Source organism: Oncorhynchus keta, chromosome 5, assembly GCF_023373465.1.
Source record: "Oncorhynchus keta strain PuntledgeMale-10-30-2019 chromosome 5, Oket_V2, whole genome shotgun sequence".
NCBI classification, from domain to species: domain Eukaryota; kingdom Metazoa; phylum Chordata; class Actinopteri; order Salmoniformes; family Salmonidae; genus Oncorhynchus; species Oncorhynchus keta.
In genome coordinates this window covers 25,881,143-25,897,405 of record NC_068425.1, presented here as the reverse complement: position 1 = coordinate 25,897,405, position 16,263 = coordinate 25,881,143, and the positions used below count along the sequence as shown (strand labels likewise).

At 43.9% G+C, this 16,263-nt stretch overlaps 1 protein-coding gene across 3 annotated transcripts in view; it reads right to left on the bottom strand.

Annotated features, from left to right (window-relative positions):
- Window positions 1–4,035: 4,035 nt before the first annotated feature.
- The window catches only part of LOC118374090 (acid-sensing ion channel 2), a 558,305-nt gene continuing 546,077 nt past the window's right edge, over window positions 4,036–16,263 (bottom strand). For all 3 annotated transcript variants that reach the window (XM_052519271.1, XM_052519270.1, XM_052519269.1), the window contains 5 exons: window positions 11,133–11,286; window positions 10,397–10,488; window positions 8,664–8,743; window positions 7,658–7,726; window positions 4,036–6,929 (listed from right to left, as the gene is read on the bottom strand). In XM_052519271.1, the coding sequence (XP_052375231.1) occupies window positions 6,828–6,929; window positions 7,658–7,726; window positions 8,664–8,743; window positions 10,397–10,488; window positions 11,133–11,286 (497 nt within the window). In that variant the 3' untranslated portion in view covers window positions 4,036–6,827. The remainder of the gene's footprint in view (window positions 6,930–7,657; window positions 7,727–8,663; window positions 8,744–10,396; window positions 10,489–11,132; window positions 11,287–16,263) is intronic.

Here is a 16,263-nt window from a genome sequence, read left to right as displayed (position 1 = left end):
ACGTGCATCAGGTACAAACTGAGCTAGTCTACCTAAAAATCCAGTATTGGGGAATTTTTGTCGAAGTTGGTTTGTATATTGCCATCCTAATGTTAGCATTTTCAGAAATGGTCCTTGAGGCAAAGTGACTGTGACAATCCTTCTATGCTAGGAGGTTGGTCAAGTGGGTGCCCCTTTCCTTCATTAGCAGAGTGCTTCATTAGCCCAGCTAGATGCCTGTACCAAATGCCATTGATTTCCCTGGGCCTCATTAAGATTAAAGATGCCTATTAAGTCTATGGTTGTGATTACATTTGCGATCAGCTCTTCAAAGCCATAAACAGGAGCGACAAGTGATTAAATATGACTCAACCTCTGGTCAGAGGAGACAAGCTGCTGGGTGGAATAAGGGATAGGCTGATTACCACTGGACGGCTGAAAGCACAGGCTGGTTAGTGATGTGGTCATGGCTGAGAGAAAGTCACCCTATTCAACAGTAGTCTCCCAGGCACCTGCTATCTAACTAGTCCTCACTGTCTGAGGTGTTTGTAAAGGCACGGACAATACATTGAGCAGTATGAGGCTGCCCACTGGGCAAAACTGGTTGAATCAACGTTGTTTCCTCGCTCATTTTAACAAAAAAAGTAATGCGATGACGTTGAATCACAGTGGGAAACTGATTGGATTTGCAAAAAGTCATCAACGTCAAGGAATTTCTTTTTTCCACCTACATTCAATGACATGGTGAAATGTTTTGTTGATTTCAAGTTAAATTCATGTTAGTTGACAACTCAACCAAATGTAAACCAAAACTAGACGTTGAAATGACGTCTGTGCCCAGTGGCAGGTAAGTTCCTATCTATAGTGGAGGTTATTTGTCATGGCCTGATGAGGTGAACAAATCCTTCATTCATTTTGACAAACCACAAGTGAGTCACGTTGAATAAAGGAATTCATTCGGTTTCAGGCATGAAGGATGAACTGCTGCCAAGGTGAGTCACAAACAGGGAGAAATTGAAATAGTGTAATGTAAATAACGGATGATTTCAAGTTGTATGACTCAAGTTTGAACTTTTCCTTCGATCCCAAGCTGGCAGCAAATGGCAGACATTCTGATAAACAGGAAATGTAAAGAGCTTTCATACCTTAAGCTATCTTTGGATAAGAAATGCTATTATGGTACCAATATCAGTTGTGCGAGTAAGTACACTATATATACAAAAGTATGTGACTCCACTTCAAATTAGTGGATTCGGCTATAAAAGTCACACCCGTTGCTGACAACTGATACAATTTAGCACACAGCTATGCAATCTCCATAGATAAACATTGGCAGTAGAATGGGCTTACTGACTTTCAACGTGACACGGTCATAGGATGCCACCTTTCCAACAAGTCAGTTGCTAAAATGTCTGCCCTGCTAGAGCTGCCCCAGTCAACGGTAAGTGCTGTTATTGTTAAGCGGAAATGTCTAGGAGCAACAACGGCTCACAGAACGGGACCACCAGGTACTGAAATGCGTAGTGCATAAAAATTGTCTGTCCTCGGTTGCAACACTCAGTTCAAAACTGCCCCTGGAAGCAACGTCAGCACAAGAACTGTTCATCAGAAGCTTCATGAAATGGGTTTCCATGGCCAAGCAGCCACACACAAGCCTAAGATCACCATGTGCAATGCCAAGTGTCAGCTGGAGTGGTGTAAACCACACCACCATTGGACTGGAGCACGATGAATCACGCTTCACCATCTGGTCGTCCGACGGACTCATCTAGGTTTGGCAGATGCTTGGTGAATGCTACCTGCCCCAATCCATACTGCCAAATGTCAACTTTGGCGGAGGAGGAATAATGGTATTTTGGCTGTTTTTCGTGGTTCGGTCTAGGCCCGTTAGTTCCAGTGAAGGGAAATCTTAACACTACATCATACAATGACATTCTAGACGATTCTTTGCTTCCAACTTTGTGGCAACAGTTTGGGGAAGCCATTTCCTGTTTCAGCATGGCAATGTCCCCATGCACAAAGCAAGGTCCAGAAAGAAATGGTTTGTCGAGATCGATGTGGAAGAACTTGACTGGCCTGCACAGAGCCCTGACCTCAACTCAATCGAACACCTTTGGGATGAATTGAAACGCTGACTGCGAGCCAGGCCTAATCGTCCAACATCAGTGCACAACCTCACTAATGCCCGTGGCTGAATGGAAGCAAGAACCTGCAGCAATGTTCCAACGTCTAGTGGAAAGCCTTCCCAGAAAAGTGGAGGCTGTTATAGTAGCAAGGGGGGGACCAACTCCATATTAATGCCCATGATTTTGGAATGAGATGTTCGACAAGCATGTGCCCAAAACACTAATACGGTGGTGTATCTCAGGTTCACTACTTCTCACTCTGGCAGTTTGTGGACTGACAGGCACAACACAAGAGTTTTGAATTTGTAATGTTGAAATATTCCTCCTGCCTATTTTTATTTAGCAAACTATGATAATTGCATGGCCTGACATGTACTAGTGGCTTTGTTCAGCTTGACTTTTCTTTTTCTCCCCATGTCTTTCTATCTCCCCCACTCACCTTATCTCCCTCCTCTGTAACTCCCCACCCTCTGCCTCCTGCTTCTCAGCTGATTGATAGTATCTCTATCCATGTGGAAATGAATTAACTCTGAGCAGAGCTTGAATAGATCATCAAAAGGGGACTATCGCGCTCTGTGAAAATAATAATAAATAAAAAAATGAAGTAAGCTTTCTTTATGCGACATCATTTTGAGTGTGGACCATCACACCTTCTGTTTGTCACAGCCTGAATAGAGCCTGAATAGATGTGTTGCATGTGATAGATTCAACATTTTTTCTCATGTGCTGCTTGCAAAATATTGATATTCAACATTACCAACAGATTATTTCAAATACATTTCTATGCAACAGAAGAAATATCAAGCACCATGGTAAACAAAAATGATAACAACAGCAGTCTCATGATCAAAGCACTAATTAGGTCTTTCAAGATGATCTAGAATTGCTGCCTCAAACTATGCATTCACTTTGTACAAATCTATAGGCCACTGTGTCAAGGTTTCTAAGCATTTCCACCCTGCCTTGCATGAAAACAGTCTCCACCAAAGGACCTCCGGCAATGTCTGTCTAAAGCCGAAAAGATGCCCAGTGAACTCCGGATGAACCCAGGCCTGTCTCTGTCTCTGAGAGGGCACTACAGCTTAGACACTGGCTCACGTGTTGATACTGTACCTCCTGGGTAAAAATGGTTGTCATATTGTTTCATCACAAAGTCATGAACACACACAGGTTCTCTCTGTTTAACCCTGGTTTGAACAAAACAAAAATCTATACAGGTAACAAAGTTCCTTAATTACACATCAATCAACCTCATCAATGTGTAAATATTCTCAGGTCACCGTCTGATTGCTTTTTCTGGCAATACTCTACAAGTAAGTGCACACACAATTCACTGTATCAGCAACATGAGCTAAATTAACTGCATAACATTTGTGTTGTGTAAGACGTTGTCATCCATAAATAATATGATTTGTAGATCCTGGGGTTGAACTCTAATATTATAAGACTTGTATTAATGGAACAACTGGGCACCCAGAGGGAAGACACAGACACAGCTCCTGATACAGACAGAGCAAATAGCTGGCAGGAGTTCCTGGAGAGTGCTGATGCAAAATAGAACCTGACCAGCAGCACAAAATGGCTTTCAAGTGAATTTTCTCCCTCAGTCTGTCTACTAGTACTGCTCTGCTTGGAGGAGTCCTCTGGTGTCCTGACTGCTGTTATCACTGGGAGCTGAGAGGAGGACATTTCAGTGCACATTAAGTCTGTGTAGTAGAGATGTCAGAGTGAAATAGGATCTCCCCTTTACATTTCTATCACCACAACACACTGTAGGCGCTGATGCCTTTTCACAAGCTCCCACCCCTCCCCACAAACCACAAGCACTGTATGACAGAGTATTACGCTTGTGGTCTGCACGATGGATCCTCTTACAAAGCTATGAAGAAATGAGTGATACGTCTACACAAGAAGGCAAACACGACAGGACCCCGCAGCAAAAACTTTTCTTTTAATCGTTTCACATTAAAAACACATACTGTACGCTGCATCACAAAATGAAAAAGCAGTCCTGCAATACCAATAGAAATGAAAAGAGAAGAAACAACCAGTGTCATTTTCACTGAGACTCAGTATGTGTCCCATAGTAGTTCACCTCTCTCCATGGACAGATCTATACAGTAGGTGAGAAGCAGGGGAGGACTGGGACCAGAAATTGGCTCTTGCATTTGCAATATACCGGCCCATTTTTTTCCTTGAGGTCCTCACACCGGTCCATATTTTTCCTCAAGGTCAGATAATGATAATTTAGCAAAGTAACAATTTTCTGTTAGACAGGCCCACTAGGCTAAAAATGAACCAGCCCATCTGGCATTTCAGGCAAATGCCAGATGGCAAGTCCGCCCCTGGAGATGGCTGAGGTCACTGCTAAAGGAGACATGATAAGCCATACATGAGAGATTAGATTACACACAGCAGGTCAACAACAGACAGGAAATCATAGTTCACAAAGCACTTGGAGTTCATTCCCACCTGTACTGTACATTATAACGATGCCATAGTAGAAGTTTAGTCACATACACCGGATAGATGCAGTCAAATGTGTTGTTTTACAGGGTCAGTCATAGCAGTACGACGCCCCTGGAGCAAATTAGGTTTAGCTGCCTGACTCAAGGGCACATCGGCAGATTCTTCACCTTGTCGGCTTGGGTATTCAAACCAGCGACCTTTCGGTTAATGGCCCAACATGCTAACTGCTAGGCTACCTCCCGCCTGTCTGGATAATCATGGCTAGTTGATATGCTACTCTAGATGGATGTACTCGTCATATCATAGTGATGCAATATGGCCCTTTTTAGTGTGATGGCACTAGATGGGAGGGGTGTTAACGAAACATAAAGTGCAAACCAAATCCTTTTTGAGATGGACTCAGACCAGTCAGCGTTTCATGTCAGGGTTTTGGATAGTCCTTTGTCACTTTTTTTGAGAACAGAAAAACACCTCCTGTGGTTTTCACACCACCCATATGGTTTGGTGAGTTTGATTTGAACTGGTTATTAAATGTGTTTGTTTGGGGCTATCGGCTTAAAATCACCTCCAATTTGACAAAGATTGTGTCTTTCAGTCAGAGATGGACAATAGTCCCGGCAAAGTCTGCAGGCTACCGTTTCTGCAAACGACAGGCTTTACATGTTGGGCTCGATGATTTTAATTATTATCCTGCTCTGTTAGCAAATTAGTATTTGCCTCAAATCAAAATGTCAACCAGTCATACGTCAGTTCATGTAAGTCCTTCTTCAATAACATGTCCACTGTAGACAGGACAGAACACTGTCTCGTACCGTTTTGTTTTTTTGTACTACAACACCAATATTAACCCCACAATACAACACACCCTGTATCCTCAAATGAATCAGAAGATAATTTCCCCTCGTCTGAATCGACATCAGTGCAATTATTATCGTCCAAACATTATTTCCATTAATAGAACCGTGATTATCATGGAAATTCCATTTTCAATTCAATTAAATTTCTAGCTGGGCTATCTCTATGTAAGGGCCAAGTCCATTATGTAAAATATGATGAGTTGGGAGTCCGTCAGTTCTCACCAGACAACACACCCACATCATGCAGCTGAAATGAAAATAAACCCCCCCAGCATGTTCATTTATGAGCGACATTTGTACTCTGCTTGTATTCTGCCAGGTAAACAATGTCATACTCCACCTCTCTGGTTTTGGCTCAGCCTCAGTCATCAATGAGTGCTTTTACCCCACTGAGGCGCTGCCGCCAAGAGGCAAGCGTTTAATTATTTACATGAGTTTACACATAGGAATATGGCACCTGTTTAATATGTTGTTAAGAAGCAGCTCAGTACCTTGCCTTCCCTCGGGGTACTCACCTTGTGGTACATTGATAGGAGTGGAATCAATAAAACGGACAACAAAATAAATAACCGAATGCAAAACAGTCATTTTGGAATTGATTCTTTAGAATGCTCATGTTTTCCCAATATGAATGCAAATACAGACCCAACAGCCCTTCCCGTAGATATACAACTTGCCGCCTAAGAAAACAGTGCATCAACAAAATGGAACTGCCTTAGATGGATGTGTCATATGAAATATGTTATAGTGAACCATGTTCAATCTATACATTCTATTTCTTTAGCTGGCCTCATCTCATAGGCCCCGGAGAGAGACAGGGCAAATGTACAGTAAAGCAACACTGCAGTCCAGCGTCAGCCAATCAGCATCACCAAAGAGAGAAACCGTCTCTGAGAGGAAGCAGCGCATGCAACTTGGACAGTTCACAGCAACTGTTATGGTACAATGTCTGGCAGTACTGACCGATGGGTGACTAGTGAATACACATGTCTAGGACAGAGATGAGTCCCTTCCCGTTAGGTTTACAGTGCAGTCTGTCTGTCTGTGAACTGGAGAAGACAAGTCAGGTAGATGAGCATGTGAGGGGGAGGGGGGGTGGCTGTCCCCCTCCAGCAGCACAGTAACAGTTCCAGTAACAGAGAGCACCAGTAAGTCCAGGTGACAGCTCCTTAATCCCCATTAGTGCTGCAGTGACAGTGTGGAGGGGAGGCCCAGTCCAGCCCAGTCTAGCCCAACCCAGCCACCCTTTCCTCTGACCAGCCACCCATCCTCCCCACCAAAGTCACTATCATTCTGTCCTGGTAGCCTGTGGAAGAGGCTGTTGCTCACTGGCTCCCCGTGTGGTGGTGGCTCACAGTGGCCTTGCCTGGTGTGCGTGTGGAGCTGGGCTGGGGGCTCAGCAGGCGATCTCCTCCAGCGTGCCCAGGGTGGTCTGTAGGGGGACGCTCACCGTGTGGCTGATGGCCTCTGAGTGGTTCCCCACCGGGTCACAGGAACTCTGAGGTAGGGTGACACACACATATGCGTGTAGTACACTAATACACATGCACACGTTAATATAGTTAATAATATATGCCATTTACACGTCTACACCCCACTGCTGGCTTGCCACTGAAGCTAAGCAGGGTTTGTCATGGATGGGAGACCAGATGATGCTGGAAGTGGCGTTGGAGGGCCAATAGGAGGCACTCTTACCTCTGGTCTGAAAAAAGATCCCAATGTCCCAGGCCAGTGGTTGGGGATATTACCCTGTGCAGAGTGACATCTTTAAGATGTGATGTTAAAAGGGTGTCCTGACTCTCTGTGGTCACTAACAATCTTATGGCACTTATCGTGAAAGTAGAGGTGTTAACCCTGGTGTCCTAGCTACATACCCAAACTGGCCCTCATGCTACCATGGACACCTAATCATCCAATTGGCTCCTCCATCCTCTCCCCTTTAACTATTCCCCAGGTTGTTGCTGTATGTGAGAATGTGTTCTCATTCAACTTACCTGGTTAATTAAAATTAAAATTCACTGAGTGACATTTTGACAAGATTTAGTAGGAGAGATCTCATCTCCTTTCTTGTCAATAACTGAGAATTACATTGGGATAGCTGTCTGGCACAGAATAACATAAATCATATTGAGGTTTGGCTGGATGCTAAGCCATAAATACAATATAAAACATTTTCCAAACAGTGTGACAGTCCAGTTTGTCATCTGATTAACCTCATGACCTTACCACGTCCTCTCCGTGGCTCTCCTCCTCGTCGTCTCGGCTCAGTAGGTCCAGCAACTTGTCCTTCACCACCTGACAACATATATATGTAACACACATTATCAGGGTCATCAGGACATACACAGTATCACAAAATGATTCCTGAAGTGTGTTTTTTACATACTGTGGTAACTTATGACCAAGTTAGTTTAAGGTGAATTTGAACTGTTATAATTGGAACCATAAATAATACAGTAGGTGTGGACTTTACTATGAAATGCTTGCTTACGAGCTCTTCCCAACGATGCAGAGTTAAAAAATAATCATCAAAAGAAAACTAGTAATATAAGATGAATAAAATACACAAGAATGGAGCTATGTACATGGAGAACCAGAACCGGATCACTGTGCAGGGGTACCAGGTATTTTTGGTAGATAGGTACATGAAGGCATGGTAAAGTGACTAGGCATCAGCATATGTAATAATATCTTGACTCAAGGCCAAACATCACCGTGACTGTTATTTTAGTGGCGGTCTTTAAAACCACAGCCAGAGCAGCAGCACTCTCTGTCTGACAAAACACCCCACACAGGCTCCCCATTAAAACATGGGAAAGCTATGGAAAAATAATGACTTTTCATGTGTACTTCTAAAGCACAGAAGGCACAGAATGACTGGTTTGTCCTTGGCAGAGCTCCAAGCAGACCAAAGCAGTAGGAGAGAGAGAGACCAACGTCTGAGCTGACTTAATGAAGAGACTGATCACGCACCTCAATCACTCAGCCCAGACAGATATAGGGCAAGTCTCTTTCTCATCAATTTAAATGTGAATGTGAATATGTGTGTGTGTGATTGGCCTTGAGTCTGTGGAGAAATGTGTGTGTAACCTATTAGACGGGTGTCTCTGATATGAATTGGTATTCATTTTGTGGTTATTATTTCTTCCGCCAAAACAGAACTGTCTGTGAGAGTGTTTGATAATGTGTGTGTCTTTGGAAGTTTCTACATGGTGTGTGTTCTATGTCTGACCTCATAGGCGTAGTCAAATAGCTCCAGGATGGTAAGGATACTGGCCCCGATGAACAGACCCATCTGACCACCTATATCACCTGGAAGATCAACAATACACAGTTAGAGAGAGAGCGTGCGCGAGAGAGAGAGCTAGCAAGCACTGGAAACCCAAGAGCTGAACCCTGAAAAGAATCCCCTATGCCAGCTATTGAAAACACTAAACAACTATATGATCCAATCACACAGGGAAATCAATCACATTGTTACAGAAATGAAAACCTCCTATTTGACAAATTGGGAAAATGAAACAAAAATACTGAATAAACTAAATTGTTATTTGGCCCTCAAAACAGAATACAAAAATGCAGAATATCTCTACTCTGTCAGAGATACAAAACAGAGACAGATCCTGACCAAATACAGGCTCAGGGAACACCAACTGGCTATAGAAAAAGGGAGACACAAAAAGACAAAGAAGAGCGTCTATGTGGTCACTGCATTACAGTGGAGGTAGAGACAGAGATGCACTTTTTCCTGAGAAATACTCCCGAATAAGATAATCTTTTCCAGAAAATATCTCAATCAATTCCCAACTTCTGTGCATTTACTAATGACATTATTCTGGGGGAGGGAGAAACCGCAAATATTACTGACAGATACAGTATGTATATGATTGCCATAGCCTGAGGATGATTGCCATAGCCTGACTTCCCATAACCATTAATTCATATATTATTATTCCCTGAAGTATTTACATTGAATATAACTGACAGTAATATATACACTATATAGTAATATATAGTGTATAACCATCATCCATGTACATGTTGTTCTTTATTTATTAGCCATTCTTTCTTTTTCTTTTTATCTTCTTTTTTTATTTAATTAAATGTATCTTAATTTGAATTTTAGAGAGAAAGAGAGAGAGAGAGGAGATAGAGAGCGAGAGAGTAGATGGAGAGAGAGAGAGGAGATGGAGAGAGAGAGAGGAGATGGAGAGAGAGAGAGGAGATGGAGAGCGAGAGAGGAGATGGAGAGCGAGAGAGGAGATGGAGAGAGAATGAGGAGATGGAGAGAGAGAGAGAGGAGATGGAGAGAGAGAGGAGATGGAGAGAGAGAGAGGAGATGGAGAGAGAGAGAGGAGATGGAGAGAGAGAGAGGAGATGGAGAGAGAGAGAGGAGATGGAGAGCGAGAGAGGAGATGGAGAGAGAGAGAGGAGATGGAGAGAGAGAGAGGAGATGGAGAGCGAGAGAGGAGATGGAGAGAGAGAGAGGAGATGGAGAGCGAGAGAGGAGATGGAGAGCGAGAGAGGAGATGGAGAGCGAGAGAGGAGATGGAGAGAGAGAGGAGATGGAGAGCGAGATAGGAGATGAAGAGAGAGAGGAGATGGAGAGAGAGAGAGGAGATGGAGAGCGAGAGAGGAGATGGAGAGAGAGAGAGAGGAGATGGCGAGCGAGAGAGGAGATGGAGAGCGAGAGAGGAGATGGAGAGCGAGAGAGGAGATGGAGAGCGAGAGAGGAGATGGAGAGAGAGAGAGGAGATGGAGAGCGAGAGAGGAGATGGAGAGAGAGAGGAGATGGAGAGCGAGAGCGAGAGCCAGAGCCAGAGCGAGAGCCAGAGCGAGAGCCAGAACGAGAGCCAGAGGGAGAGCCAGAGCGAGAGCCAGAGCGAGAGCCAGAGCGAGAGCCAGAGCGTGCGCGTGAGAGAGAGGAAGAAGATAGGTAGATAATAGTTAGAGAGTTGACTATACCCAGTAAGCCTGCCACTTCGTAGGCTTTCTTCTGCTCAATGGTCTCATAGTTCAAGGCTTCAAAGAACACATCCAGGACTAGGATGTTATCACTGAAAGAGAGACATCGATAAGATCAGATAACACTTCAATCATGTTAAAGAGAAGACAACACATTTATCTTGATATTGTCATCCTATTTAACTATCAATCAATGAACTGGTAAGTCATCAGTCATTCTTCAGGTCATCAGTCTAAACACATCTGTTTTTTCATTGTATTTTTTGAAAATTTTATTAACTATCAGTCTTTTCAAAGTGTGTTAATCTTTCTGTCAATGGGGAAATAGACATACAGGGCATACTATACCTGCTATATCAATAGTTTTATTATCATTGCCATAAGTAAGGGTACTTATTCTTCCACACTGAACCACATGTCCCATACAATGTCATTAGTAGAGTAGCATCTCAACTGATGACTGCATCCACTAGAGAATGCCTATTGTTATTATCATCAAAATCCCATTATATGATAACAAGGACGGATCTCTTCAATAGCAGGCTTCCAGTTCTCTTCCCCATGAGTCTGAGCGTCAAAGACATCTCAGTGTAATATCTTCACTTTCCACCCACACCCTCCTTACTATGACTACATATAATATATGTGATACTGTAGGCTGATGTATATGACATTATTCCTTCTAATGCATTCATCAGATCTGTTCCTCTGGAGCCTCCTATAGGCAGGTACTTACGTGATGTATTTCTCAGAGCGGTTGAACTTCTTTTCCAGGTAGCGTGCTGAGGTCTTACTGGGGATCTTGACCATGGACAGCTCCTTGTTGTAGCGTGTCATGTTGCATGGTGTCCTACAGATGCAGTTACTACTCTCCAGCATTGACAACTTGGCTACAGTAGAGAAGACAGGGAGACATGAAGGAGAGGATGAAGGGATGGATGGAAGAGAGGTAATGGGTGAGGATGGGGAGAGAGAGGAGAGGGAGAGTTGACCTTAGTTTGAGGGCAACTGAGGGTACACACACAAACACACACCCATCTCAACAGCATTCCGTACTGTATATACTTCAGAATGGCTGTATGTCTTGATGCACTTAGCAGAAATGTCAGAGTCTATTTAACAATATACATGTTATACCTGGGACAGTGTACTAAAGACATAATGATGGGAGAAAATAAATGTTGATCCTTCTGCCTCCAGGATGATCTATTTGTACATACTGAAGGGTGGTTAGTCTAATTGCTACTGATATTTTTTTTATGGGGTAGATGTAATATTGCAGATAGATTGTAGCTTCCATCAATATAATTGTATTTATCATTTCCAATCATATATATTTTTTGTAAATGTGTACAGTACAAGTCAAAAGTTTGGACACACCTACTCATTCAAATGTTTTTCTTTATTTTTTACATTGTAGAATAATAGTGAAGACAGCAAAACAATGAAATAACACATATGGAATCACATATAAACCAACAAAGTGTTAAACAAGTGAAAATATGATTTTATATATTAGATTCTTCAAAGTAGCCACCCTTTGCCTTGATGACAGCTTTGCACACTCTTGGCATTCTCTCATCCAGCTTCACCTGGAACGCTTTTCCATTTGCGCTTAGTGGGACTATCATTTGGTTTCAACAGGACAATGACCCCAAACACACCTCCAGGCTGTGTAAGGGCAATTTGACCCTTATAAGCACACTCTCCTTATAAGGGTCACATTGCCCTTACACAGCCTGGAGGTGTGTTTGAGGTCATTGTCCTGTTGAAAACATATGATAGCGCAACATCAGATGACCTGGCCTCCACAATCACCTGACCTCAACCCAATTGAGATGTTTTGGGATGAGTTGGACCGCAGAGTGAAGGAAAAGCTTCCAACAAGTGCTCAGCATATGTGGGAACTCCTTCAAGATTGTTGGAAAAGCATCCCTCATGAAGCTGGATGAGAGAATGCCAAGAGTGTGCAAAGCTGTCATCAAGGCAAAGGGTGGCTACTTTGAAGAATCTGTTGTTAAATCTGATTTGTTAAACACCTTTTTGGTTACTACATGATTCCATATGTGTTATTTCATAGTTTTGATGACTTCACTATTATTCTCTAATGTAGAATATATAAAAAATAAAGACAAACACTTGATTGAGTAGGTGTGTTCTGTCACGTTCTGTCCATCGTTCGTATGTGTTTTCCTTGTTTTAGTGTTGGTCAGGACGTGAGCTGGGTGGGCATTCTATGTTGTGTGTCTGGTTGGTCTATTTCTATGTTTGGCCTGATATGGTTCTCAATCAGAGGCAGGTGTTAGTCATTGTCTCTGATTGGGAACCATATTTAGGTAGCCTGTTTTGTGTTGGGTTTTGTGGGTGATTGTTCCTGTCTCTGTGTTTGCACCAGATAGGACTGTTTAGGTTTTCACTTTTCTTGTTTTGTATAGTCTGTTCATGTGTAGTCGTCTTTATTAAAAACATGAATAACCACCACGCTGCATTTTGGTCCGCCTCTCTTTCACCAGAAGAAAACCCTTACATGTACAAACTTTTAACTGGTACTGTACATACACACACACACACATAAATACATACATATACCTTTAAAAATATATTTCCTTTATTATTTTCCGCTAACCCCACCACACCTCCCCTAATTGGAGTAAATTAACGAACAACAACACTTAGGCTTTTACTTCTGGCTTATACACACTATAGACCTTTTACGGACACAATCTATTTTACAATAGTTATATTATGTTTGTTTTTAGTCCTGTCCTTCTTCTACCCTCAACCTCTCCAAGGGAAGCACAGCCGAGAACTGCCCAGTGACACGAGCCTACCAGACGAGCTAAACTACTTCTATGCTTGCTTCGAGGCAAATGACACTAAAACATGCATGAGAGCATCAGCTGTTCTGGAAGACTGTGTGATCATGTTCTCTGCAGCCAATGTGATTAAGACCTTAAAAAGGTTATATATAGTTATATTATGTTTGTTTTTAGTCCTGTCCTTCTTCTACCCTCAACCTCTCCAAGGGAAGCACAGCCGAGAACTGCCCAGTGACACGAGCCTACCAGACGAGCTAAACTACTTCTATGCTTGCTTCGAGGCAAATGACACTAAAACATGCATGAGAGCATCAGCTGTTCTGGAAGACTGTGTGATCATGTTCTCTGCAGCCAATGTGATTAAGACCTTAAAAAAGTCAACATTCACAAGGCTGCAGGGCCAGACGGATCACCAGGACGTGTGTTGCAAGCATGCGCTGACCAACTGGCAAGAATCTTCACTGACATTTTCAAGCTCTCCCTGACCGAGTCTGTAATACCAACATGTTTCAAGCAGATCACCATAGTCCCTGTGCCCAAGAACACTAAGGTAACCTGCTTAAATGACTACCAACCTGTAGCACTCACGTCTGTGGCCATGAAGTGCTTTGAAAGGCTGGTCATGGCTCACATCAACACCATTATCCCAAAAACCCTAGAACCACTCCAATTTGTATACTGCCCTAACAGATCCACAGATGATGCAATCTCCATTGCACTCCAAACTTCCGGTTCTCACCTGGACAAAAGGAACACCTATGTGAGAATTCTATTAATTGACTACAGCTCAGGGTTCAACACCATAGTGCCCTCAAAGATCATCACTAAGCTAAGGACCCTGGGACTAAACACCTCCCTCTGCAACTGGATCCTGGACGTCCTGGCGGGCCGCCACCAGGTGGTAAGGGTAGGTAACAACACATCTGCCACGCTGATCCTCAACACAGGGTTGTGTGCTCAGTCCCCTTCTGTACTCCCTGTTCACTCATGACTGCACGGCGAGGCAAGACTCCAACACCATCATTAAGTTTGCAGATGACACAACAGTTGTAGGCCTGATCACCGGCAACGACGAGACAGCCTATAGGGAGGAGGTCAGAGACCTGGCCGTGTGGGGCCAGGACAACAACATCTCCCTCAACGTGATCAAGACAAAGGAGATAATTGTGGACTACAGGCAAAAGAGGACCAGGCACGCCACCATTCTCATTGACGGGGCTGTAGTGGAGCAGGTTGAAAGCTTTAAGTTCCTTGGTGTCCACATCACCAACAAACTAACATGGTCCAAGCACACCAAGACAGTCGTGAAGAGGGCACGAAAAAACCTCTGGAGATTGAAAAGATTTGTCATGGGTCCTCAGATCCTTAAAAGGTTCTACAGCTGCACCATCGAGAGCATCTTGACTGTTTGCATCACTGCCTGATATGGCAACTGCCCGGCCTCCGACTGCAAGGCACGACAGAGGGTAGTGCGTAGGATCCAGCCATCCAGGACCTCTATTCCAGGCGGTGCCAGAAGAAGACTCCAGCCACCCTTGTCATAGACTGTTCTCTCTGCTACCTCATGGCAAGCGGTAAAGGAGCACCAAGTCTAGGTCCAAGAGGCTTCTAAACAGCATCTAATCAAGTGGCTCCCCAGACAATTTACACCGTTGCTACTCTCTGTTGTTATCATCTATGCAAAGTCACTTTAAAACCTCTTGAAGCTAGGGGGTACTATTTTTATTTTTGGAAAAATAACATTCCCAAAGTAAACTGCCAGGACCAGATGCTAGAATATGCATATAATTGACAGCTTAGGATAGAAAACACTCTAAAGTTTCCAAAACTGTAAAAATATTGTCTGTGAGTATAACAGAACTGATTTTGCAGGCGAAATCCTGAGAAAAATCCAATCAGGAAGTGACTCTTATTTTGAAACCCCTGTCTTTCTATGCATCCCTATTGCCCATTGAAAGGGATATCAACCAGATTCATTTTTCTGTGGCTTCCCTAAGGTGTCTACAGCCTTTAGACGTAGTTTCAGGCCTTTATTTTGAAGAATGAGCGTAAACGTGTACGTGCGTAAGTGGTCCGTTGTTGGCTCTCAGTGTGAATTTTGCGCCAAACAGAGAGGTAGCCATTACTCCTCCTGGTCCTAGTAAAAGACAACTGTCCCGGTTGATGTATTATCAAATAGATATTTGACGGGCCGCCCCCAGGTGGTGAGGGTAGGCAACAACATCTCCTCCCCGCTGATCCTCAACACTGGGGCCCCACAAGGGTGCGTTTTGAGCCCTCTCCTGTACTCCCTGTTCACCCACGACTGCGTGGCCACGCACGCCTCCAACTCAATCATCAAGTTTGCGGACGACACAACAGTGGTAGGCTTGATTACCAACAACGACGAGACGGCCTACAGGGAGGTGAGGGCCCTCGGAGTGTGGTGTCAGGAAAATAACCTCACACTCAACGTGAACAAAACTAAGGAGATGATTGTGGACTTCAGGAAACAGCAGAGGGAACACCGCCCTATCCACATCGATGGAACAGTAGTGGAGAGGGTAGTAAGTTTTAAGTTCCTCGGCATACACATCACAGACAAACTGAATTGGTCCACTCACACAGACAGCATCGTGAAGAAGGCGCAGCAGTGCCTCTTCAACCTCAGGAGGCTGAAGAATTTCGGCTTGTTACCAAAAGCACTCACAAACTTCTACAGATGCACAATTGAGAGCATCCTGGCGGGCTGTATCACCGCCTGGTACGGCAACTGCTCCGCCCTCAACCGTAAGGCTCTCCAGAGGGTAGTGAGGTCTGCACAACGCATCACCGGGGGCAAACTACCTGCCCTCCAGGACACCTACACCACCCGATGTTACAGGAAGGCCATAAAGATCATCAAGGACATCAACCACCCGAGCCACTGCCTGTTCACCCCGCTATCATCCAGAAGGCGAGGTCAGTACAGGTGCATCAAAGCTGGGACCGAGAGACTGAAAAACAGCTTCTATCTCAAGGCCATCAGACTGTTAAACAGCCACCACTAACATTGAGTGGTTGCTGCCA